This window comes from Cnephaeus nilssonii, assembly GCF_951640355.1.
Source record: "Cnephaeus nilssonii genome assembly, chromosome: 7".
Classification (NCBI taxonomy): Eukaryota; Metazoa; Chordata; class Mammalia; order Chiroptera; family Vespertilionidae; genus Cnephaeus; species Cnephaeus nilssonii.
Genome location: NC_137078.1, coordinates 74,817,626 through 74,842,020, shown reverse-complemented (window position 1 = coordinate 74,842,020; position 24,395 = coordinate 74,817,626). Strand labels below are relative to the sequence as shown.

Here is a 24,395-nt window from a genome sequence, read left to right as displayed (position 1 = left end):
TCCGGTCAAGGGCATGTACATTGGTTGCGGGCACATCCCCTGGTGGGGGGTGTGCAGGAGGCAGCTGGTCGATGTCTCTCTCTCATCGATGTTTCTAGCTCTCTATCCCTCTCCCTTCCTCTCTGTGAAAAAATCAATAAAATATATTTAAAAAAAAAAAAAGAGAGAGAGAGAGAATATTAAAAGCAGCAAGAGAAAAACAGTTAGTTACCTACAAGGGAGTACCCATACAACTGTCAGCGGATTTCTCAACAGAAACTATGCAGGCCAGGCGGGAGTGGCAAGAAATATTCAAAGTGATGAATAGCAAGAACCTACAACCAAGATTACTCTACCCAGCAAAGCTATCATTCAGAATTGAAGGGCAAATAAAGAGCTTCACAGATAAGAAAAAGCTAAAAGAGTTCATTACCACCAAACCAATATTATATGAAATGCTGAAAGGTATTCTTTAAGAAGAGGAAGAAGAAGAAAAAGGTAAAGATAAAAATTATGAACAACAAATACATATCTATCAACAAGTGAATCTAAAAATCAAGTGAATAAAAAAATCTGATGAACAGAATAAACTGGTGAATATAATAGAATCAGGGGCATAGAAAGGGAGTGGACTGACAATTCTTGGGGGGAAAGGGGTGTGGGGGGTGCGGGAAGAGACTAGACAAAAATCGTACACCTATGGATGAGGACAGGGTGGGTGGGTAAGGGCAGAGTGTGTGGTGGGAACCAGGTGGAGGGGAGCTATGGGGGAAAAAAAGAGGAACATTTGTAATAATCTGAACAATAAAGATTTATTAAATTAAAAAAAAGAATTTAGCAAGAGGCATGGATACATGGAACAGACTGACAGATCTCAGAGGGGAACATATATGTATATACTAGAGGCCTGATGCACGAAATTCATGCAAGGGGCTCAGCAGCTTGCCTTGGCCCTCACAGCCCCGGCTTCATCCGGAAGGTTGTCTGGAAGGATGTCCTGTCTAATTAGCATATTACACTTTCATTATTATAGATGCATAGCACATGGACACAAACAATAGTGTGGGGAAGGCCTGGGGTGGGGCTAGGGCTAGGTGGAGGGGGGAAATAGGGGACATCTGTAGTACTGTCAATAATAATAAAATAAAATAAAAAGAATTTAGCAAAAGCAGGGATTCAGGTTGAGAGGTGATCATGAGGATGTAAACCCTTGCAGAGTCTTAGTAAAAACAGGGGAGGGTGTGGACTTCCCTGAGAATGTGGAATAGGGACTGAGCTGTTCTAATTGAATATAAATGGAAACGGCTACTCCAGAGGCTGCCTTGAGGACATTTGGGTTGCATACTTACAATCTGTCCTTCCTCTGTATCCCCTCAAAATTTTTGTGCCTTTGTTGGGGTGCTTTCATACATAAACAGCCATGCTGTCTCCACCTTAGCTAAGCAAATGGAGATTGTCATTTTAATTCACTCCTCCTGGGGTAAAAGCTAGGCTCTTCTTCCCTGATTTCCTATCCTACCATTATCCTACCAGCTACCATTAATAAACACTTGCATGTCTCATTTCATCACACAATGACTCTATTAGGTGCCCTTTTCCTTACTTTATAGAAGAGAAAATAGAGGCTGTGATGGATTAAATGGGTTGTCTAAAGACATTACTAAGGAACAGAGCTGAGATTTGAATTCAGGTCTGTTTGACTCCAAAGTCTGTTCTTTACTACATAGACACCCTGACTAGGACCTCTGATTCCTCCATGTTATGCATTGATTTAACATTATGTGCTTAGCACAGGGCCTGGCGTGAGTCTCTCCCACAGTATGAGGCTAAGTTCAAAATAGGCATCCAAAGAGACTTAATTTAAGTAAATGGGAAAAGGACCAGTAGATGGCTAGCAATGACCCCAAGCGAGAGAGCTGCAGGGGACTCAGTTTGGTCAGCCCTCCATCTTTCATTCTCCATGAGACTTCCTGGTTTCTGAGCTGCTGTTACTGAGCTGCCAGGCTCTCTCTGAATCCTGAATCCATGTTTCCTGTTGAGGAAACATGAGGACCAGCCTACTCCAGCCCAACTCTGGTTGGTCTGCCCCACCAGGGAGAGGGCTGGGAGTGAGATAAGAGGATGCACAGCCCATGGGAGGAGCCTGAGCTGCCCAGAGGGCCATGCAGGAAATCACTCCTTCCTTGGGGGCTGAGAGGGAATGACTCAGGGCTGACTGGTGGGAGTTCCCTTTTTTGGGCGAGGACTGGCTGCAGTGAGGCGCCTTGGACAGCGTGCTCAGGTTCGCCTCCCCCAGCTGCCTGCCTAATGAGCCTCTGAGAGATGTGTCTTGGCCTTTCCTCCTCTTTTCCATCATTTCTCTGGAAGCAAGTTTGTGCTGATGGACTGGTCTATTGCTCCAACCCCTCTGCCTAACCCAGACCATTGCCTGTGAAAATATAGCTGTAGCCCTAGCCGGTTTGGCTCAGTGGATAGAGTGTGGGCCTGTGGACTGAAGGGTCCCAGGTTCGATTCCGGCCGGGGGCACATGCCCGGGTTGTGGGCTCGATCCCCAATAGGGGGCGTGCAGGAGGCAGCTGATCAATGATTCTCTCTCATCATTGATGTTTCTATCTCTCTACCCCTCTCCCTTCCTCTCTGAAATCAATAAAGAAATATGTTTAAAAAATATATATAGCTGTAGAGAGAAGCAGTGAGAACTGAAGCTAGGCTGGTGTGGGCACGTGAGGTGGAGTATGTAGCTCTGTACCTGCAGTTTGCTGCCTTGTTTGTAGTGAGGCTGTGAGTGCGATGGGGCTACAGTGGAAATGTGGGAATCTTCTGTTGGGAGAGGGTGCCCCTTGGGTCCTGCCCTTAGCCTAGGACCTGACGTGCATTATGAGATCAATGTATTTGTGTTGAACTTGGGAGTTGTAGTATACCCCAATCTGAACCCTTTTCTTTACTCCAAACTGGCTAGGGCTTTTTTCTTTTCTTTTCTTTTCTTTTCTTTTCTTTTCTTTTCTTTTCTTTTCTTTTTTTTAAAGATTTAAATGTTTTCATTTATTTTTACAGAGAAGAGGGAGGGAGAGGGAGAGGAGAAAGAGAAAGGGAAACATCGACGTGAGAGAAACATTGATGGGCTGCCTCCCGCACACCCCCTACCCGGGATCAGGCCTATAGGGTCCAGCACAGGCTGGCCCCTGACACCTCTCTGGGTTCATTACCCTCACAGAGCTATGTTCTTCCCTTATTCCAGCCACATGGAACTCTTTGCAGTTCCTGAACACACACGTCACAGGTGCTGTTTCCCCTGCCAGGATCTTTTCCTCGGGTGAGCCCCTACTACTTCTTCATGGCCCATATTAAAATGTCACTTTCTCTGGAAAAGCTTTCCTGACCCCATCTCCTTCCTACATGTGCTACCCAGGTACCCTCCCTCTCTTATAGCATACTCTTCTATTTTTTTGTTTGTTTACATATCTGTCTCCCCACAGGGGCATCTTTGTTTATTGGTCCCCATCAGGGACAACTTTGTAATCCCCACATCCTGGACCTGGCAATATCCCTGCAGTGTATCTGAAATGAAATTTAACGTTAGCAAATCCCATCTCTCTCATCCTGCATAGCTTTCCATTTACTCCAGTTAATTTCTTCTTCTTAAATTCAGCTCCACATGCCAGCCATTCAGGTCTTTTTGGAACACAGATGCTGATGACCCCCTACCCTAACTCATTTATCTTCCTGCACTTGTATGTATTATCTGCTGATATTGAGCACTATGTACCAGGCCCAGTGCTGTGGAAACTGTGCCCGTGTGATCTCATTTAGTGCTAACAATAGTCAGGTAGCTATTACTAACCCCATTTTTCAGAGAGGTTAAGCAACTTGACCAATTTCACACAGATAATGATATAGCAAGGACTTAGACATGGGTCTGTGTGATCCCAGAATCTGTGCTCTTAATTATAACACCATACCATGTTATGCATTCTTTGATTTCATCTGATTCACTGAAAAAAATGTGTTAAGCAAGACAAGTGTTGTTTCCTAAGGACCAGTGAGAGGCCAGCAGTGAGAAACCAAAAGGATAGGCAAGCCTGAAGGCCACATGGCATGGAGTAGGACATGGACTAGCTTTCAGGACAGGGAGCACCTCCCAACACACTTGGAGGCCCCGAGGGAGGCATAGGAATTCTACGATGGCTGGCTGAAAATGCCTTCCTCTTTTGGGGCCCATATGCTGGGCAGTCAGGTGGCTACCAAGCCAGGAAAGGCTGCCTAGAGACATAAAAAAAAAAATGGTGGGAGCTCCAGACAGGCCAGAATCTGTCTAGTTCTGAGATGTCAGTTTGAGCTGAGGCTGGGCTGCAGCTGACCCTGGCATGGACTGTTTGGACAGAGCAAAGAATGCTAGGTTGGCAGCTACCTAGAGATAGAGGGAGACACGTTGGTGATAGGGCAGGAGAGTAGCAAAGAGATCAGGGGAAAACTGGACTTCTCATATGGCCAAGATGTAGGGGTGGTATAGGTGTGAAATAGTTCTTCCAGAACACCTCCCATCATGGAGAAGCAATCCCAACAGGGGGACCAGATCTACAACAGTGTTTCTTTTCCTGGAAAGTCTAGTTTCTCTCTTTGGTTCAACTTTTCCCTGGGATTGGCCAGCAGTAAAAGGAACACATTGGATGGAGCTTCTCAGAGCATTTATTTTTTTCTGATTACAAGGCCAGGAGTGGGGAGCAGCTGAATAGGGCATGTTAGTGATGCGAGTGCTGGCTTGGGTAGAGGAGCAGAAGTAGAGGTTTGAGTGTGGGGAGTAGGAGAGGAGCACATATGTGGAGCAGGCGAACTAGGAGGAAGGATGTGAAGGCAGCTGTAAGAGATATGCAGGGGGCAGGGGAGCAACTTCAAAGGATGAGGACCCAATTCCCCTAAGCCCACCCCTTCCCTGGACCCCCTCTTGTCTTCCTTAAGTTAAAAAAAAAAAATCCTTGAGGCAGCTCAGGTCAGAGCCACAAGGACCAGAAGTCACGGGTTGGAGAGCGGTTTGCTCTGACCAGCAGAGCCAGGTTCTGCCTGGACAGCAGCTCAGGCCTCCTCAGCTGTAGCGTCGATGCCCGCGTAAGTGAAATTCTCAAACAGCGACATGTTCACATAAGCCTGGGAAGCAGAGCAAATTTAGTGGGGGCCAGGGATGGGGGCCTGGAGGTCCCTGACTCATGTGGTTGCGGTATCTGAAAAGACTTTGGTTTGTTCTGGAGACTCAGGAATCCCCCACCAGCCCCAAACAGCAGGGCATTACATCACAGTTGGAGGCTCAGGTGAGAGGCCCTTGACACAGTTAGTGTTTTCGTGCACTCATCCAATGAATTTTTTGCTCATTTATTCATTCAATTCAATTCAATTCAATTCAATTCAATTCATTCATTCATTCATTCATTCATTCATTCATTTATAAAGCTATTTTTGACAATTTACCTATTTACATGGTTATTTTGATCATTCCTTAATTCTTAAGATACTTTACTAATTCCTATTGCTATTTAGTCATTAATTCATATGAAGAACTCTTTGCGTTTACAAATGTATTACATTAATTGTGATCTATTTCTTCATTTATATTTATTTGATAATTTGTATATTTACATGGTTGTAAGATTCAGTTATTTAACTTTGTGTTTATTTATATGATTATATCATGTGAATATATCATTTATCCACTAATTCTATTCATTCATTTCCTGTACCATTCATCCATTCATCCATCCATACTCTCAGCTGACCATCCATGCGTTGCACTCTGGCTCTGTGACGGGTGAGGAGAGGTGTCCTAGATGAGAATGGGCTGATGGCATCAGCAGAGGAGGACAGGCAAGCAGTCTGGGACCTGGACCTGGAGAGGGATTTGCTGCTGGGGCTAGTAGTGGCCTTGGAAAAGTTTAGAAGGACCTAATGTCCAACCTATTGAGAGCTGGAAAGGGGGCCTGGTCTAGCTGTGGTGGCAACTAGTGGTGAGGACGGGCACCCAGAGGCTGATGCTGGCTCCTATGCAAGGGCAGTCCTGTGAGCCTGGTGAGCACTAGTCCTCACTACCCCGCCTCCTCACCTTCCTGGCTTCCAGCATTCGGCCCAGCTGCAGCGCAATCTGGGCAAAGGGGGGTCGCTCGTATGGGCGGTCTCGCCAGCACTGACGCATCAGTTCGTACCTGCAGATGGGACATTACTGAGATGAGGGGTTGGGCCAACTGGGATGATGGGGTCACACGGCCCGAGGCTGAGGCAACTCACACTTCATCATCACAGTTCCGAGGCTGCTCCATGCGGTAGCCCTGAGGCAGCTTCTCATAGAGCTCAGCACAGGTCATGCCACAGTAGGGTGTGCCCCCTGCAGGAGGGGACAAAGCTTCCTCAGCCCAGGGCCCCAGAAGGGTAAGGTGGGGCACCCTGGGGGAGAGGGGTGTGGGACTCACCCAGGCTCACGATCTCCCAGAGGAGGACCCCAAAGGACCAGCTGAAATGAGGAGGATGCACTTAGTTACCTTTAGGCCCTGGGGCCAGCATTTTAGTGTCTATCTACCCCAGGTTTGTAGCCCATCCCAGCCTCTGCATGTGTCTATTCTGTGAGTATTGGCCTTGGCCAGCTGTGGTCTCTGCTCCATTGAAATTCCTTCATGGTTCCGCCCAGGCTCAATGTAATCATAGCTAACATTTTTATCGCACATTTACTATGGGCCAGGCACTGATCATTTAATGTATATGTTAATACATTTAACCCTCACACCAACCCTATGACGTAGGTACTGTCCTTATCCCCATTTTATAGATGGCAACACTGAGGCAATGAGAGGCTAGCTGGCTTGCCCAAGGTCACACAAAGAGTAAGTGGCAGAACTGGGATTCAGACCCTCGTAATCTGACTCCAAAGCCCTTGCTCTTAACTGGCTCTTATAGTGTAACAACCTCCGTGTATGTGAGAGCCAGGTGAGGCCAGGGTAGGAGTTTTAGTCGGGGGAGGGAATCTAGGGGTTTTGGAAACAGAAGAAGGAAGTAGGCCAGTGATGGTCAGAGGAGTGGTCATGTGGTGGACAGTGAGCCGGGCAGGCCAGGGCTTGGAGCAAATAGGCAGAGCCGTGGCTGGAGGGTTGGACAGATTAGTTTTCCCAGAGAGAGGGGAGGAGTGTGCCAGGATGATTGTCTGGAGGTGGGGAGCACAGAGAAGGAGTCTTTGGGGTCATGTTCTGGTTAGGCCCTCATATGGGGATGACCCTGCCCTTTGGAGAGGAAGGTAAGAACATTCTTGAATGGTCTCTCCCCATTGACCTGGGCATTATCCACCAGCACCCCCAAACCTCTCTAAGACATCCCCCTGTCTCTTACACAAACATTGCCCTAAACTACCCTACCCCAATCCTACCCCTGAAACACCTTCTAAGACAAAATTTCCTTCCAACTAGGTCCCCTACCTTCCCACTAAGATGCTGGGCATCGCCAAGGTATACCCAAGATACACCTGCATCACACCTGTGCCACATGTGGGACACAGCCTAGGGGCAGCCAAGTCATGCCTTGGACTACCTGAGACATGTATGAAATGTGTCCAGGTTATGCCTGTGTGCAACCTTGGGAGACCAAGCCCTCCTACCCCTTCCTACCCAACACTCACACATCACTCTTGGTGGTATAGACACTGTAGTTCAGGGACTCAATGGCCATCCAGCGCACAGGAAGCCGCCCCTGGGAGAGAGTGGGTTTGAGGGGTGGGGTGAGGAGGAAGGGCCTGTTTAGAGGGCTCTGGGGAGCAGGACCAGGCATGGAACCTGAGGGAGGACTGAGACTTACCATTGTCTTCTTCACATAGACCTCCTCCCCTCGAGAAAGGCCGAAGTCGGCAATCTTGGAGGCCAGGTTCTCTCCGACCAGCACATTTCGGGCAGCCAGGTCCCTGTGGATGAACTGGAGGCACAGTGAGAAGTCAGGGAAGACTGGGAATGAGTAAGCCCAGGACTCCTGGGCCAGTGAGGGGTCCTACCCCATAGCCAGTTTTCATGGCCACCCTCAGAGCCTTTAGTAGCCCTTACCCTTCTTCCCACCCACCCAGGTCTTCTCCTGGAACAACTCCTGCCTGAGAAAAATCACGGTGCTGCCTGCTGTCATCCCTTCCTTTCTGTGATATGTCCACGGCCAAGCTCAGGTGCAGCGCAATCTGGGCAAAGGGGGGTCGCTCGTATGGGGCAATGGTGGGTATTTCCCCTCTTTGCATGGTTCTACCTTTCTCTCCTTAATTGATGAGGGTGGGGAAGGCCCTTCTCTCCCCAAATTGACCCTTTCTCTTGAGTTTCAAGTGTCCACTAAATCCTCCACCTTCCTCAGAGATCTCTATCCATCAACTCCTCCCACTGTGCTATGTCCCTCTGCTTTCGAAGATACTCAGAACTTTACTAGGTTTAAAATGCCTTCCCTCAGTCTCATGTTCCCCCTACTACTGCTGTTCCTCTCTCCTTTCATTCAAGCAGGGTATCCTTGGATTTGTGTTACAGCCTCCACTCTCTGCTCCTCCTTTACCTTCTCCTGATGGGTCTCCCTCCCTCCCTTACTATTAGCATCACCACCTAATGGTGACAGTTTCCAGATTGTTGTCTCCAGCCCAGGCCTCTCTCCTGAGTTCTAGGCTGGTCTCTACAACTGCTAACTCAATACCTCCATCAAGATGTTCCTCAAGCCCTAGCTGGTTTGGCTCAGTGGATAGAGCATTGGCCTGCGGACTGAAGGGTCCCAGTTTCGATTCTGGTCAGGGGCACATGCCCAGGTTGTTGGCTTGATCCCCGGTGGGGGGCATGCAGGAGGCAGCCGATCAATGATTCTCATCATTGATGTTTTTTTTCTCTCTCTCTCCTTTCCCCTCTGAAATCAATAAAAATATATTTTAAAAAATGTTCTTCAAATGCTTCAAATGCAATACCTCCTCCAGACCTGATTCTTGTCCTGTCCTCTCACCCACTCCCCAGGCCAGCACCTTGCGGTCATATCCTTTTCTCAATTCCTCAATCCCACATCCAATCAGAGCCTGCTTATTTTATCTCCTGAGGTCGGCCCATTGGCCCCCCTCTTCCCTCGAGCACACCTTCCCTCCCTGCACTCACACTCACACACACACACACATACCTGCTTCTCACTCAGGTACTGCATGCCATTGGCAGCATCACTGGCAAAACGTAGCAGCTGCCGGGAGCTGAGGGTGGAGGCTGTTCCATGTTCTCGGGCAAAAACTGGGTCTGTTTCCAGGACCCGGCTTTTCCGCAGAAAATCTAGCAAGTTTCCATAGGGGGCATATTCGATAGCAATATACAAGTAACCTGGGAGGTGGGGAGATACATGGTGAGAGTTTATATACAGGCAAGCTGGTGGCAGCAAGTACCTAACAATAGTAGACAGGGAGCATAAGGCATGAAGGAGAATGAATAGTGATGATTAGGTCACCTGAAGCTCCCAGCAAGGTACTGATGTGGAGGAGGTGATGGCTGATAATGGGGGTTTCGAAGAAGGGGTAGGTGATAAGATGGGGGCTCACCTCGGTTCTCACAGGCTCCTAAGAGGTTGATGATATTGGGGTGATGCCCCAATTTGCACAGAACTTCCAGTTCTCCCGCAAAGTCACGATGGTCATTTTCAGAGGCGTATTCTGTGTAAAGAATCCAGTATCACTTTTGCCAGAAATAATTCTGGAGAAAGGGCATGAGCTGGTAAGGGCTGAGGTCAGTTACCAGAGGGAGCAAGATGGGGCCTGAGATCTGTAGGACAAAGGAGAGGGTCAGGAGTGGGGTGTGGGGTCAAAGATCACTCCCAGCAGACCTTTCAGCATCTTGATCGCTGCGTTCATCTTGAGCCCGTCCTTCTTGATCATGGCCCGGATGACCTGGCCAAAGTTCCCCTCCCCGATGAGGTCCTCAAAGGTGATGTCCTCCCACTCCAGCACCGGATAACTCAGCGGCTCAGGCTGTGGTTTTGGTCGCCGGGTCAGCGTCAACGTGCCTGAGCTGAACTGCAGGATGGTCTCCTCACCCTTCATAGGATGGGACAAATGGGCAGACAGTCCATGCAAGAGACATGGGGTCGGCAAGAGGCACTGATAGACAAAGAGTGGTTAGATAATGGAGACCCAGACAGAGGGCATCTAGTGGCCAGCTAGGGACACACACACACAGCAGAGAACACACTGAGGCAGTCATAGGAGATGGAGCCATGGGTGGGCCATTGGGTGGACAGATGTCCATTGAGAGAGGCTGTAGCCTGGGGGTCAGGTGTGTGGGGCACTGAAAGAACAAGGAATAGGCAAAGTCACTAGAAGCCACAATCTAAGTCATTGGGAGGATGATATATCTAACATTTGAAATAGGAATTGGAATGAGTTGTGATGGGAAGCAGTGAGCTGATCCCACAACCAGGCTTTTTTGTCACCAAGGATGCCCTGGAGAGGACTCCAGCCTAGGGCAGTGGGCTAGGGTTCTTTCCTTCCTTCCTTCCTTCCTTCCTTCCTTCCTTCCTTCCTTCCTTCCTTCCTTCCTTCCTTCCTTCCTTATTTAATTATTTTTTACATTGATTCTTAGAGAAAGAGAGAGAAATATTGATGTGAGAGTGAGACATCGATCATCTGCCTCCTGCATGCCCTCTACTGGGGTCAGAGCCCACAATCCCAGCATGTACCCTGACTGGGAATCAAACCAGCAAGCCTTTGGTGCCTCCCAACCAACTGAGCCACACTGGCCAGGGTTAGGTTTCATTTATTGAGCACATTCCTAGCTCTAAGCCAGTGGAGGAGCTTTCTTCTCCATAGCAGTAGAAGCAGAGTCATCACCATCCACCCATAACTTTAAAACTACCCTGGGGCCTAAAAATAGAAAGACCATAACAAAGAGGAATGTCCATTGCCCCCATCTGAGTAGGAGCTGGACCACCTGGGCAAGGCTGACAGCAGAAAAAAGAAACAGTAGAATAGGACAAGGTTAGCTGCCAATATGAGAACTGGAAGAGGTGCTAAGACAGCCATGATGGGAGGCTCCGAGCTTGATGGGGAAGGGGTGGGGACATGGGTCACACTGATTTGCATGAGACACGGACAGCTGAACGCACACACCAGCGTGCACATGCATTTTTCTAGCGGTGGTACCGTATGCAGGCGCATCCATGCAGAGGTCCCCATGGACATGTGCACATGGAGGAGCACAAGCAGAGGGACAGAGGCAGTGCTCATGGGGATATACACGTGCATGCACACATGGCACACACTCATGGCACACACCCACACAGGCACATGTAGCAGGGGTATATCTTGGTATATGTTAGCATAACATAAGTGTTAAAAGCTGCTTTCCTACCTCCTTTCCCCAACATTTGTACCCATTGCCCTCCCCACTATGGCAGTGACGGCTTTTGGTGCACACTGACCGAAGAGGAAGGGCCCACGCAGCCTGAACAAGAAGCCAACTGAACCTCTGAAAGGAGTTTTTAAAGCGTGGCAGAGACAACAGCTTTGGACACGAGGCTTTCTATCACAAGGATCAGCCCTTGAGAGAGAAGAGGGTCTTTTTTTGAAATGCCAAAGCTTGGTTGTAAATATCAAGAGCCCAGGTGTGGAGGAAAAAGGGCAGACTTCAGGTCGTAAGTTGCAACAGTGGCAGAGATCTCAGAGGAGACAGGACCAAGGAGAGAGAGAGAGAGGTGGGAGCAGGTGAGAAATGGAGGGGTGACAAGATGAGCGGACATGGTCCTTTAAGATGAGCCCGCACCCTACCCTCACTCCTAAGGGCTACAGAAAACTCAGACAGGTGTGCAGGGAAGCCAGGAGTTTTGTGTTTCCTTTTCTAAGGAGCGATGGGTGAGGCTGCAGGCCCAGCACAAGTCTATGGTGGTAGAAACAGCTGAATAAAGGGTAGTAACAATGGGTCTGAGGGTCGTAGGATATGTTGTCCCCTGCAGAGTACAGGGAAGCACCCCAGAGTCCTTAAGTCTCCCCATGGAAGCCCTGGGATTTGAAAGATGGAGGACAGGATGAGTGGTTCATAGAATGAGTAGTCTATTGGCAGGAGGCCAGAGAAGGGCTGAGACCATCAGCCATAGCTGTATGCAGATGGAAGCCGGCTCCAGAGCTGGGGAGAGGCCAGCATGAAGCTCGGGTGCCCCTCCATGATATCACCATGCTACGTAGGCTTAGATCACCCCCATGGAGAAGGGGGTGAATCCTGAAATGACCATAGTGAAATATAGACATGACCAAGTTATTTTGAATTAGGAGTATGAAATGTTCCACCACTAATAGCAATGTTTCACCACTAATAGCAAATGTTTCACCACTAATAGCTCATAAGCTGAGTTCAGTTTTAGAGAAATAAAGAAATGGGTATTTTATGCCCTTAAGTGTCATTAGGTATAGTTTTATACCTGCAACAAATACACACACACACACACACACACACACACACACACACACGCTCGGGTGTACAAGTACTTGTCTGTACATAGGTAGAAACATATATACATAGGGTCTGCATGCATGTGCCCCAAGGCTGGGACAGGTAGGTGACTGACCGATCCTGACTGGTATGTGAAGGTGCGTCTGCGGTGCAGGCAGCTTCTGCGGATGCACACCAGGGTTAAGAGGGCAGCCAGGATGGTGAGGCATGTGGCAGACATGGAGCCCACCACAGCCAGGATCAGCTGTTGATCTAGGCCCTCTTTTGCTGCCCGGATCTCTTGGACTGGGCCCTGGCTCTGCAGCCCTGGACATAATAAGATGGGCAGATCATGGGGACCCCTGGGTCAGGAAACCAAGAGGCCACTATGGGGTCAGAGGGACAGAGGCAGTGCTCATGGGGAGGGAGAGGTCAGAGATCCCAGTACCAGGGAGGGATCAGGGATGTCAGGCCTAGGGCCCGTGGGTGACTGGGGTAACATGATTTTCCCAGCACTAGGATAGAAGGTCATAAGAAGGGAAGGCCCAGGGTCCCCAGTACCAGGACTTGTGTCACTTGTTGGGAAGGGCCTGGGATGCCCTAGCTCCAAGGCAGAGGTTCATGTGGAGGGAGGGATTACTGAGTCTGACCCCACGGCCTGGAAGTCCCCATGGCTCCTGCTCTCTCACCATTGCCCAGGGTAGACTCTTCTACCATCTTGCTCCAGTCACCGGGACCCTGGACACTGGCCCGCACACGGAAGAGGTAGCGTGTGCTGGCATTGAGGCCGCGAACGATGGTGCTTGTCTCCTCGGGCCTGTCCACATCCATCCACAGTGGGTCTCCTGAGCCTCCAGCCACCTGCACCTCCACGATGTACTTGGATATAGGCCCAGCCGAAGCCTCTGGGCGCTGCCACGTGAGCTGGATCTCAGAGTCTGAAAGGGCCCGAGCGTGGAGGTGTCGGGGCGCTGGGGGTCCTGAAGAGATGAGGATGGAAAGGCAGGGCTCAGACGGGACCAAGTTATGGAGCTGTGGGTCAGATAGGCCATCCGCTCTGAGGACCCCAGAATGGGAGCTACCCTGCCAACCTCCTCCTTCCCTCTCGGGCTGACTTCCTCTCCCTATGATCTCCTTCACCCTTGAGCTTCTGCTTCCCCTTATTCTCCTTACATACCAGGAGTCCTAGGTCCTCCTCATGTCCCCCTATGCCCTGTGTTTGCCCCTGTCCCATGTCCTCCCCATGTCCATGTATGCTTGATGTTGTAGGTCCTCCTATGCCCATGTTTTCCATGTGCCCTGGGTTTTCTCCACATCCATCCAGGTCTTGTAACCTCCCATGTCCTTTTGGGTCTCATGTGTCCCCTGTCCTCACTCTGAGCCCTTCTCCCCTTCTCAAGCATACCGCTGAGGGGCAGAAGCACGCGTGCGGGGGGCGAGGCAGGGCCCAGGAGGGTGCAGTGGTAGAGCCGCACATCCAGCTGGTAGTGGGTGCCAGGCGTGAGTCCCGTCAGGAGAGTGGTGCGGGCCTGGGGGGATGAGACGTTCTCCCGCCGCTCCTGTCTCCGTGCCCCGTCCCACAGGCGCAGCAGGAAACCATCGCCCACCAGTGGCCCAGGCACCGAGGGTAAGGACCAGCTCACTCGCAACCGGTCAGGGCCCTCCACTTGCCAGCCCTCCAGCCATGGCTGCAACGAGGGCTCTGGGGCCAGAGGTCAGGGGTCAGAACTGTCTAGTGAGTCCTTGGGGCTGGACAGTGCAGGGATCCTCAGGGGGCAGGGTGGGACAACCTCCAGTGGGAAAGGCAGGGGCCAAGGGGGGGTGATAAGATTGACAGCCCCTGAGAGCACGGGATAGTAATCCCCATGGGACAGGAAAGGATGACTCTTGGCCTCTCACCAGGACAGTCTGTGGTCATGAGGGTGGGAGGCCCCCAGGCCCCCTCCCCGCCTTCCCCTGGTCGGCTCAGCTGCACACGGACATTGTATCCTGTCTTCGGCCTGAGGTTCATTAAGGTCACGTTCTCACTGGGGTCCACTGAGGAGGGGATGCAACAGCATACATCATTCGGTCGTTTCCAGAAGCCACCATTCTCCCTTCAGCCCTTTCTTCCCCTTATGCCACTCTCCCTCCTCTCATTCTCCCCTCATTCTTACCCAATGCCGCTGTGCCACCCCAGCTCTCTCCCCACTCACCCACAATGGAGGACCAGGCCCTGGTGCTGTCCTGGGGCCGGTAGTGCAGGCGGACAGAGGTAATGGGTCCGTCCCCAGAGTAGGAGACCAGCGGGGACACCACAAGCTGGCGGCTCTGCTTGGCCAGGAGCCCAGGAGCAGTCAGGGGCACCGGGGGTACTGCCAGGAGACGCAGGGTAAGGCATGGCCCAGAAAGCCCGCCCATCCTCAGAAACATGAGAGGACTCTGGCCAGCAAAGACACCTGGGGTCTCGGTTTGGATCTGGACTGGGGTGGCCAACTTCAACAGATGACTGGAGTGGCCAGGGCCCAAGGACGACAGAGTTCTGCCCCCTGGGCCGCATGGGCACAAGGATCTAGCACTATGATACATGTTTAAGTGCATCATTTAATTTACTCTTCATAGCAACCCTGTCAAGTGAGCGCTGTTATCTTCACTTTACAGAGAGAAACAAGCTATGAGGGGCTAAGTAACCTGCTTAAGGCGATGAAGCTAGGAATTTGTAGAGCGAGGATTAGAACCTAAATTGTCTGGGTACAAAGCCTGGGGGAAGTGAGAAGAGAAAGGCTGGAGGTGGAGCCCTAGGGCCATGCTAGTATTTCCTGGTGGTGGGGAGCTGCAGAGTGGTGGGAGGGGGATGGTGAGCAAGTGGGAAGAGTGGGAGGGGGAACTGAGAGAGAAGTCTGGACTTCCGTGGGGAGGAGGGAGTGCGGGGATCAGAGGGAAAGAAGAACCAAGGGGTGGCAGGGGGTGTGAATGGTCAAGGCTATGGTGCTGGAGAAGGTGAAGAACACCTGGACCAGGTGGGCATGCTCTGTTCTGAGCAGTCCTTGGCACTGGCAGCTCCCTCCTCATTTCACCTCTGGGAAGTTGAGCAGGTCACCCTCTCCTGACAGGAGTGCCCTATGGTGTGGGTCAGAGGGCGAAGTAGCATCCCAGAGGCAGAGGTAAAGGCCACTGTGTGTCTGTGGGAGGTGGAGAGGGCAAGTATGGCCAGGCAGGAAACTGGGTAAGGCCAGGGGGTGTCCCATTTTGGGGGCACAGGATGTCCTTTCCAGATGGGACTGAGTGGTACTCCCACTCTGACACTGTCCAGCCTAGATCTCTGGTTGACCATATGCCTTCTTCTTTGCCTGGGCTGTGACCTTAGATGCACTTGCCCTTCCTGCTACGATGCCCAGTCTGAGCAGCACCAGCTAGTGCCTACTCTGCCTGCTGCCCATCCTCCATGGACATCACTGACCTTTTACATTGACCTTGAAGCGCCGGCTGTCTTGACCACCAGATGTGGACACGCGGCATTCCCAAAGTCCACTGTCCCCAAGAGCCAAACTCGGCACCTCAAACTCAGCTGTAGTCCTATCTGGCTCCACAATGGCCTTGGTAGACTAAGAGAGACAGGGGAAGGGGACAAACCAAAGACAATGTATATCCATGTGGCAGATACACATCTGTCTAGACTGATGAGGGGACAGAGGCCAGGAGGCAGCCCCTCAACAATCAGCTAGACCCCATTTGAACCTTCCTCGGGCCAGTGGGCAGAGCTGGCAGAAAGCCTTAAGGGGTCAGAGATCTGAGGGACCAACGGTAAGGCTGGCGGTCAGGGGCGCTGGGTTGGGATGCGGGGGCTGACCAGGAGGACGGTGCCGTCTGGCTTGCGGAGCTCCATGTTGCCTGGTACTGGGAAGGGGTTTCCAGCAGCTGCACAGTTGATACGGGGCATCGTCCCAAAGTTGAACTCTAGTTCTGAGGCCACATCTAGGATCTGGGGGATCCGGTCTGGGGAGAGAAAGCACACTTATCCTGGAGCCATCACAGGGGCAGACACATGACCGCCAAAGTGCCCTTCATCCTGTGTCATGCATCTCAGTGGAGGCACCGCCATCTGCTCAGTCACTCCCTCAAGCCTGAAAGCCAGCAACGTCCCGTGTGAGTCCTCTAAGGCCCTCTGATCAGCCGCAGAGTCCATCTCTTGCACCCCCCACCTCCTAAAATCCTTTCATACCAAAACCAGGGCCTTCACAGCCTCAGCCTCATGACTAGAACACGGGCCCTGCACAGATCATCTGGGGTCTCCCAGCAGCTGGGGTCCTTTCTTAAACACAAATCTGACGACCTTGGGCCTCTTCAACAATTCCTTCCTGTCCCTATCAAATTAAGTGCAAACTATTGCCTGCCATTCCAGGTCCCCAAGATGTGACCTCTTCTGACCATTACCCAGCCTCCCCTTACTCCACTCTCCTGGCACCCAAGCTTTTGTCCATGCTCTTTGCCCTGCCATCTCTCTTTTGTCCTTCAGATTCCATCTCAGATCTCACCTCTTCCAAGAAGCCCTCTCTGACCGCCTGGCTACCACTCACTCTGGGCTTCTGCTCATCTCTATATGGATGGTACAGACTGGGTGGTGAGAACTGCTCCCAGACCATGAGCTCCCTGAGGGCAGGACTTAGAGCATTAACAGGGCGATGTGTCTGGTGAAGCCTGGCTTATCTTGAAGGATCTGAGACCCCTGTGTTCATTACCTGACTTCTCACAGTGCACTCCATGCCATCCGGGGGGGCAGACACAGCCACTGAAGCGGTCACAAGTGCCGCCATTCTGACACTGGCACTGGAGGCTGCAATCAGCCCCAAAATGACCAGGGGCACAGGCTGGAAACAGAAAGGGTATGTCGGAGGGGCACAGGTCAGGGGGCAACAAAAGCACGGCTGGGCCTGGGTAATGACAGGCTGGGCTGGGGGAGGGCACTGGTCAGGTGAGCAGGGGACTGTGGAGGGCGTGGTGTGCAGGTCAGGGCCAGAGTAAAGGGTTCAGGCCAACCTCGTGCCAGTTCTCTGGGTCGGGGACTGCGGAGAGTGGGTTAGTGCATACCTTCCTGGCACTGGCTTCCTCTCCAGCCAGATCCACAAGAGCAGCCGTAGGGGTCTGGGAGGCAGAAGGTAAGTCCCCGGCAGCCTGATGTACTTGGGCACTGCTCCTGGCAGCTCTGCCCAAAACGGCCCTCTCTGCAGGCTGGAAAGAGGACATGTGCTGTAGAGGTTTCTGGTAGGTCCCAGGCTCTGGACCTACTTGGTGCTCTCTCATCCTTCCAGCTCCATCCCCATGGTTCAGGGGTCTTTCTTCCCCCAGCCAGGCATCCCCTCCTACCTAGGTCCTAGCTCCCCCTCCTCCTTACCCTTCTCGCAGCGGGTGCCAGTGAATCCAGGGGGGCATACACACTCGCCATCCTGGTCATGGCAGACACCTCCATGTAGGCAGCCTGGGCATTCCTTGGTACAGCCTGGTCCCCAGCGCCCTGGCCCACAGCCTGGAGGAGTGTGCTTTCAGCAGGTGACCCTCACCCACCTGAGCACTGCTGCCGAGGGGTGGGGCAGCCCGGGGACCCACAGGAAGTACCCGCAGGGCTCCCAACCTCCCACACCAGCCACCGCCCCTGCCCCCAGCCCCTAACCCCGCACGATGAGCCGAAAGAAGGCACTGCCCAGGGGGCTGGCTTCCAGGTAGGTGGCACTGTAGATGCCGCTCATTGGTGGCTGTGCATTTGGGAGCTGCAGTAGGAACCGCCCATCCTGGGCCTCATGCCAGTCCAGGGTATAGAAGTAGGATCCTGAGGGGCATAAGCGGGTCAGGGGCCTCAGTACCACGTGAGAGCTGGTGTCCCTCCCTCTGTTCATCTCTGCTCAGGCCGAATCAATGTGCATTATGCACTGTGATCCCACCTGGGGGAAAGCACAAAGTGTTTGTACCCAAAAGCCAGAAAGCTGGGGAGCATCCTCTCATCATATCCACCAACCACTCAGGAAATCACAGTCCTGCTCAGTCTGTCTCCTCTCACCTCCAAAAGTGCCCTCTTCTCTCCAGGCTTCCTGCCACCTGCCATCCTGGTCCCTACTTTCCATAGCCTCCTAAGTGGTCGGTCTCTGCTTCCTGTCTCCCCCTTTCCCATCTGCCCTCTACTCAGCAGCCAGTGTGTGTTTTTCTGCAACAAAGCCCTCTGCAGCTCCCTGCTTAACCTCTTCAGTAGTTCTCCACGGCCCTCAGGGCCACATCTAATGCCCTAGCACATCATTTTCTTCACCCTTTGGCTACTGCATGGTCCACAGGCCCCATACCTCTCCACAGCCTGCCTGACTCCTAACATTCCTGAATTCCTGAACTGCTGGTTTCTCTTCCTACCTTTGCTCTCCCTCTTTCTTTGTCTGGCCAATTCCCATTCCTCCTTTGGGGCACAGTTCAGGTATTTTCTACTCTGGGATTTCTCTCCGGACCTGCAGGACCTGCAGACTCTACTCTGGGATTTCTCTCCGGAGGTCTCCCTCCAGGACCTGCAGACTCTAATATTAGACAATTGTGCCTGCCCCATGCCCTGCTTGGCTCTTTGCTGAGGACTGAATGGAGACTCTAGGGAGCCCAGGTCTTCCTGACTATCCACATCACTCCAGAGGGCTTGGAGCTCAGGAGGCAAACCCCTTGACCTCAGGAGTCCAGGGACCCAAAAGGCAGTCAAAAGGCTGTGGGTCTGAGGGTCCCTGGGACCATAGAGGGAAACAGCTTCCTCCCATGGGATGGCTGAGCTCCCCAGGTGTGGCCAGGCCCCGGCACACCTCTGGACAGATCTAGACTTTCCCTGTGCTAGGACTTGGTTACCAGTTTTCTTCCTCAGGGGGCTGCTGCTCCCTGCCAGCTGGGCTCTGCACCTGCTAGCTCCTAGGGGAGAGTCATACGGGGAGGGTTTAACATAATGCTAATTTGGGGGTGACAGGGGAGTAGGCAGGTGACTATGATGCCACCCATCCTCTGGGTGCAGGAGGACAGCTCGGAGCTAGAGATGGATGCAGGTGCTTTCATGGACCTGGTCCAGGACATATGTGGGCCCTGGAGATTGGCCAGGGGTAACAGGTACATGGGAATGACGGATAAGTAAGGGGCCAAAGTTGGGGATGCCCATGGCCATGGAGGTGTTGGGGTATCAGATCTATGGGGATGCCTATGGCCATGGAGGTGCTGGGGTGTCAGATCTATGGTTTTACCTGCCCAACCAGCTCAAATGCTCCCCTTACCGTTGCTCTTCCAGATCACATCTGTCTGCTTCTCCTTGAGCACACGCGCGGAAAGCACAGCCGTGTCCCCTTTATTCACCGTGTGTGTGACTTTGTCGGGGAGCAGCTGGGCTGCGGGGTGGATGGAGGGTACGGTCAGAGGTCAAGGGCAGCCCTTCCTCTCCCTCCTGACAGGGAGCCAGACTCACCCCCAGGGCTGTTGTGCACGTAAAGGACGCTGGTGCGCCGGGCCCCCGAGCCGCCCACGCAGGAGAAGACGCCCACCAGGTCGGAGGGCTTGGAGAAGCCGTGCAGGGTGATCCGCTGCGAGCCGTTGCGGGCCAGCTGCGGCGGGGGCCGGGGCCGGGGCGTGCGCACGATGCGGTCGTCCTTCTCCAGCAGCAAGGCCTGGCCCCAGGCATCCGAGCCCCTGCCAGCGCCGACCTCCCCAGACACACAGGTCAGGTAGAACCGGTGCGGCTCCAAGCGGCGCAGGTCGGCCAGCAGCGTCAGGTCCACTGCTGCACCTGGGAAGGGACAGCAGTCCTGGGATCTGACGGGGTCCCAACCGCCCTCCCTCCCCACCCCACCCCCTCTTCCCCACCTCCAGGCTCTGCCCTTGAGCAGGCATTTCCGTCCCCAGCCCTTCCTGACCCTTCCGGGTGCACCGACCCCTTTCCCTTCAGCCTCTTCATCCTAAAAGAGCAAAAACAAAAACAAAGCCCCCTTCCTTCTCCTGCCAGATGGCTTCCCGTTGCAGCCCCGCTTTGGCCAGAATGATCTAGGCTCCCTGTCTCCCTTTCCTTTTCATTCCCCGTCAGTCCCCTTTTCCCGACCTGTCTCTCAAACTGCTCTGCCAAGGGAGCCGCTCTCCCTGCCCCCACTACACTCTCCCTGCCCCCCACTCGGAATGTGCAGGCTGGGAGCGCCAAGGAGAATAGAGTGCTGGGAGAAACCTAGACATGCTTGCAGTGCTGGGATTTACGGCCGGAAAGGCTGGGTTCTGCAGCCAGGTGGTTGAGGGGCAGAAAGGCAGAGAACTGTGGGCCCAGCGAAAAGCCAGAGACAGAGGCCAGGCTGGGGCAGGCGCTGGCCAACGTGCAGAGACGCAGGTGGGCCCCAGGTCTTTGCCTTCCGTAGAACTAACTCCCAGCCTTGCTGGAGAACAGACATGGACACACCTGTCAAATGCAGGGCGCCTTGCAGGAAAGCACAGACGATGGGTGCCTGGCCCATTGCAGGGGATGAAGAGATGCTTTCTGGGAGATGGAGACCTCCCTGGAGGATCTTAAAGCTGAGCAGGAGGACATGGAAGGGTGAGGAGAAGAGCGAAAGGGGAGGTCAGTGGTAGGAAAGGGTATTCTAGGCAGAGGGCACAGCCTGAGTAAAGACATGGAATGAAAAATATTATGGTACGGATAGGGCAATGTCCAAATTCAGTGCGGCTGGGGCATGCAATGTAAGGCAGAGAGTGGGGGAAACCAAGTAGAGCCAGAGTCCAGGCCTGACTATGTGGAGCCCAGACTCTCAGCGAGCCCCTCCTTCTCTGTCCCTGCCTGCTAACTGCCAAGAAATTAGTTTAAATGCCTCTTAGCTTATCCACTAATGTTCTTCCTAAGTCTACCAGGGGTAAATGAAGCTAGCATTTCATGACCGCCTGCCATGTGCCAAGCATCTGATTTCCAAGGAATCCTCACACCCTTCAGTGAAGTTGATGTCTTTCCATTTACAGAGGAGGGTGATAATTATTCTACAGGCTTCCTTGAGCAGCTCATTCTTTGTTGTTGTTTTTAATATATTTTTATTGATTTCAGAGAGGAAGGGAGAGGGAGAGAGAGATAGAAACATCAATGATGAGAGAGAATCAATGATTGGCTGCCTTCTGCACAACCCCCACTGGGGATTGAGCCCTCAACCCAGGCATGTGCCCTTGACTGGAATCAAACCTGGGACCTTTCAGTCCGTAGGCCGACGCTCTATCCCCTGAGCCAAACTGGCTAGGGCAATTCTCTCTTTTTTGGCTTTAATGTCACCTCTGAGTCAATAACCCTGGGACAGCCTCTCAGCTTGGGCCTGCTTGTCCATCAGCCTTCCTCAAACCTGCGTCTTCTTCTTTTTTTTCTTTTTTTTGTAAATATATATTTTTTAATCCTCACCCGAGGAGATTACATATATATATATATATATATATATATATATATATATATATATATATAAAATTGATTTGAGAAAGAGAGGAAGAGAGAGAGAGAGAAGGAGAGAGAGCGAGAGAGAGAGAGAGAGAGAGAGAAACATCAATGTGAGAGAGAAACATTGATCGATTAACTCCTGTATGTGCCCCAACTAGGAATATAACCCGAAATGTGCCCTGACCAGGAATGTGCCCTGACCAGACAATTGAACACACAGCCTTCTGGAGTACGAGGTGACCCTCCAACTGAGCTACCCGGCCAGGGCAAACCTGCTACTTTTCAGTGCTCCCCGACTCAGCGGATGGCACCAGCCACCTGAGACACAAACTTTGAAGTCATCTTATACTCCTACTGTCATAATAATTAATGTTTATTGGAGGTCAATTGTACGCCAGGCACTTTACCTATGTTCTCTCGTTTTATACTAACTGTCTGGGGAGGTAGGTGTTATTACCCCAATTTTATAGCCAGGGGAGGAAGACTCAGAGAAGTACTTGCCCAAGGTCATAATATTAGTAACTGGCAGAAGCAGGTTGTCTGACTCTCAAGTCCACACCTTTAAGCATTATACTGTCTGCCCTAATCAGTCACAAAATTCTGCAAATCCTGTCTCCTCAAAGCCTCTTGACTTTATCCCCATCTCCAAGCCCATCCTTGCTTAGCCCTCACCCTTACTCACTTTGACAATCCCAATAGCTACACCCCTACTTTCTCAACACGTCCTCCAAAAGTGATCCAGCTAAGACCCGGTGTCTCTCTAGCCTGCCACCTTCCAGGGCCCCTGTTGCCCTCAGGGTAAAGTGCAAGCTCTTGAGCCCCTTGCTGCTCACACGCTGTCCCTCCTGCTGTGCTCCCTTTAGGAACCTCCTCTCCCAGGTTCTTCCATGCCTCTGAGACTTGCATCTATTGCTGGCTGCCTGGAACGAAGACCGCTGGTCTCAGTTAAGTCTTTCATGACCCCCTTTTCATCTATTGCCAGGGGCAGAGCAAGCGCTACTCTGGAGCTCCTTATGCCGATGTGTTTAGCCTCTAGACTGTGAGCCACTCAAAGACAGCCTCTGCGTTCTCTGGCCAGCACACTTACTCAGAAGCCCCTACCAAGTGCCGCACATCGTGCCCATCGCTCTGCGTAAATTACGTCATTTAAACCCCACAACAGCTGTAGGAGGTCAGCATCAGTTAATCACTGTGCAGCTCCGGAGGCTGCCCACCACTTAGCACAGCCCCTGGAATATCGTTGGTTCTTGATGAATGTTTGTCAAGTGAATAATTAAATGAATGCAACACAAGGACCATATGATCACTCACTGAAAATTTTGTAGGCCCTGCTGTTCCCCACTGATCTTAAGACCCAACACAGTTAATGGCCCTGCCCCTCCCCACCCCTCCCCTCCCCTCCCTCCCTTCTCCTCCCCTCTTTTAGCCCCAGGCTGCAGTGATTTCTAGTGCCTGATCCCATTTTCTAGGTTTTCCTGGCCTCAATCCCACTTTCTAGCTGATTACAATATGGATGGCATTGTTGACAGTGATGATAGAGTTTGCTGGGGTAGAATCAGGGCCTTGGGGGGCTGGGTGCGTCATGGCTTGGGGAAGACTTACCAACATGAGAAGCCAGGAAGACGATGGGGAGCAGCAAAGGGGGCCCCAGCCAGACCATACTCTGGAGGCTGACCAGGCCACCAGGACAAGCTGGGCCCACGGTCAGTGACTCTGGGTCTGGCTGCTCAGCCTGTGCTAGTCAGTGAGTGTTGGTGCTGGGGAGGAAGAGGAAATGAGATGGCTTGGGTGGGAGGGGTGGCCGGGGAGAGGGGTGGGAAGGACTTATCCTGCTTCAGGGCCCCTAGGCCCCCCAGTGTGATCTCCACAGGCTGGGGATGGGTGTGGCCTAGGATACCCAGGATTGGGGTCTAGAGGTGGGGGGAGGGTGTGGTAAAGACAGACCTGGAGACTGTTCATTGGGCCGATTTTTCCATCCCCTCTTCTCTTGGTGCTCAGTCTTGCCAGCACACAGGAGGCAGGAAAGGGAGGAAGCCAGTGGCTTCCGCCTATTGAAGAGGGATGGGGGGAGGATATTGTTCTGGGGTCTCCCCTCCCACTCAGCACACACACACACACACACACACACACACACACACAGTACAACCCAGTGACGCCTCATGTGCCCCAGGACACAGTTACATGGATGTCCTATAGAGCAGTTCACGTATGTAACACAAGGATCTTTGTGGGCCCATGAATGTATGCGCTCAGGGGAACAAAAGAACTCACACTAGGACAAAAAAGGACCTTCGATTCTATCTTGTGTAACTCTCATTTTACAGATGGGAAACTGAGGCCTGCAGTGCTTGAGGGTACTCTGAGGTCATGGCAAAGCTGGGACTTGAACTTCTGAATTAGTCACTCCTCCCTGGCATGCATTAAGCAGACCCAGAGAGTCTTGCATTTACAGTCCTCAGCTGAAGCCACTAACAGAGGCTTCAGCTCTTTGCCTGCTGTCATTGGTTTTACAGCAAACCCTGCCTGTCCCTGAGCACTGGGGCCGCAGAAGTCTTCCCTGGGAG

General features: G+C 52.2%; 1 protein-coding gene across 3 annotated transcripts; it reads right to left on the bottom strand.

Annotated features, from left to right (window-relative positions):
* Positions 1 to 4,644: 4,644 nt before the first annotated feature.
* TIE1 (tyrosine kinase with immunoglobulin like and EGF like domains 1) lies at positions 4,645 to 23,853 on the bottom strand. 3 transcript variants are annotated; one of them, XM_079777138.1, is made up of 24 exons: positions 23,776 to 23,853; positions 23,434 to 23,588; positions 19,852 to 20,169; positions 19,664 to 19,774; positions 18,055 to 18,210; positions 17,779 to 17,910; positions 17,475 to 17,615; positions 17,126 to 17,254; positions 16,237 to 16,382; positions 15,847 to 15,991; positions 14,603 to 14,761; positions 14,307 to 14,444; positions 13,813 to 14,109; positions 13,097 to 13,387; positions 12,544 to 12,734; positions 9,811 to 10,021; positions 9,530 to 9,640; positions 9,124 to 9,314; positions 7,801 to 7,914; positions 7,625 to 7,695; positions 6,432 to 6,472; positions 6,250 to 6,346; positions 6,068 to 6,167; positions 4,645 to 5,121 (listed from the first exon to the last, which is right to left on the bottom strand). In XM_079777138.1, the coding sequence occupies exons 2-24, from the start codon at positions 23,489 to 23,491 to the stop codon at positions 5,050 to 5,052; spliced, it is 3,420 nt and encodes a 1,139-aa protein (XP_079633264.1). In that variant the 5' UTR covers positions 23,492 to 23,588; positions 23,776 to 23,853; the 3' UTR covers positions 4,645 to 5,049. The 3 variants fall into 3 exon arrangements, 2 of the variants coding, with proteins under 2 accessions (XP_079633264.1, XP_079633265.1); XM_079777139.1 differs by lacking the exon at positions 13,813 to 14,109; XR_013813785.1 differs by lacking the exons at positions 4,645 to 5,121; positions 6,432 to 6,472; positions 7,625 to 7,695.
* Positions 23,854 to 24,395: the final 542 nt, after the last annotated feature.

Excerpts from the sequence above, each read along its gene's own strand:
- TIE1 (XM_079777138.1), bottom strand. The coding sequence starts at position 23,491 with ATGGTCTGGCTGGGGCCCCCTTTGCTGCTCCCCATCGTCTTCCTGGCT. Across the intron at positions 14,762-15,846 it reads CTTCAAGGTCAATGTAAAAG|TACCCCCGGTGCCCCTGACT; the intron begins GTCAGTGATGTC and ends GTCTCCTGGCAG. Across the intron at positions 6,473-7,624 it reads TATACCACCAAGAGTGATGT|CTGGTCCTTTGGGGTCCTCC; the intron begins GTGAGTGTTGGG and ends TCCTCATTTCAG.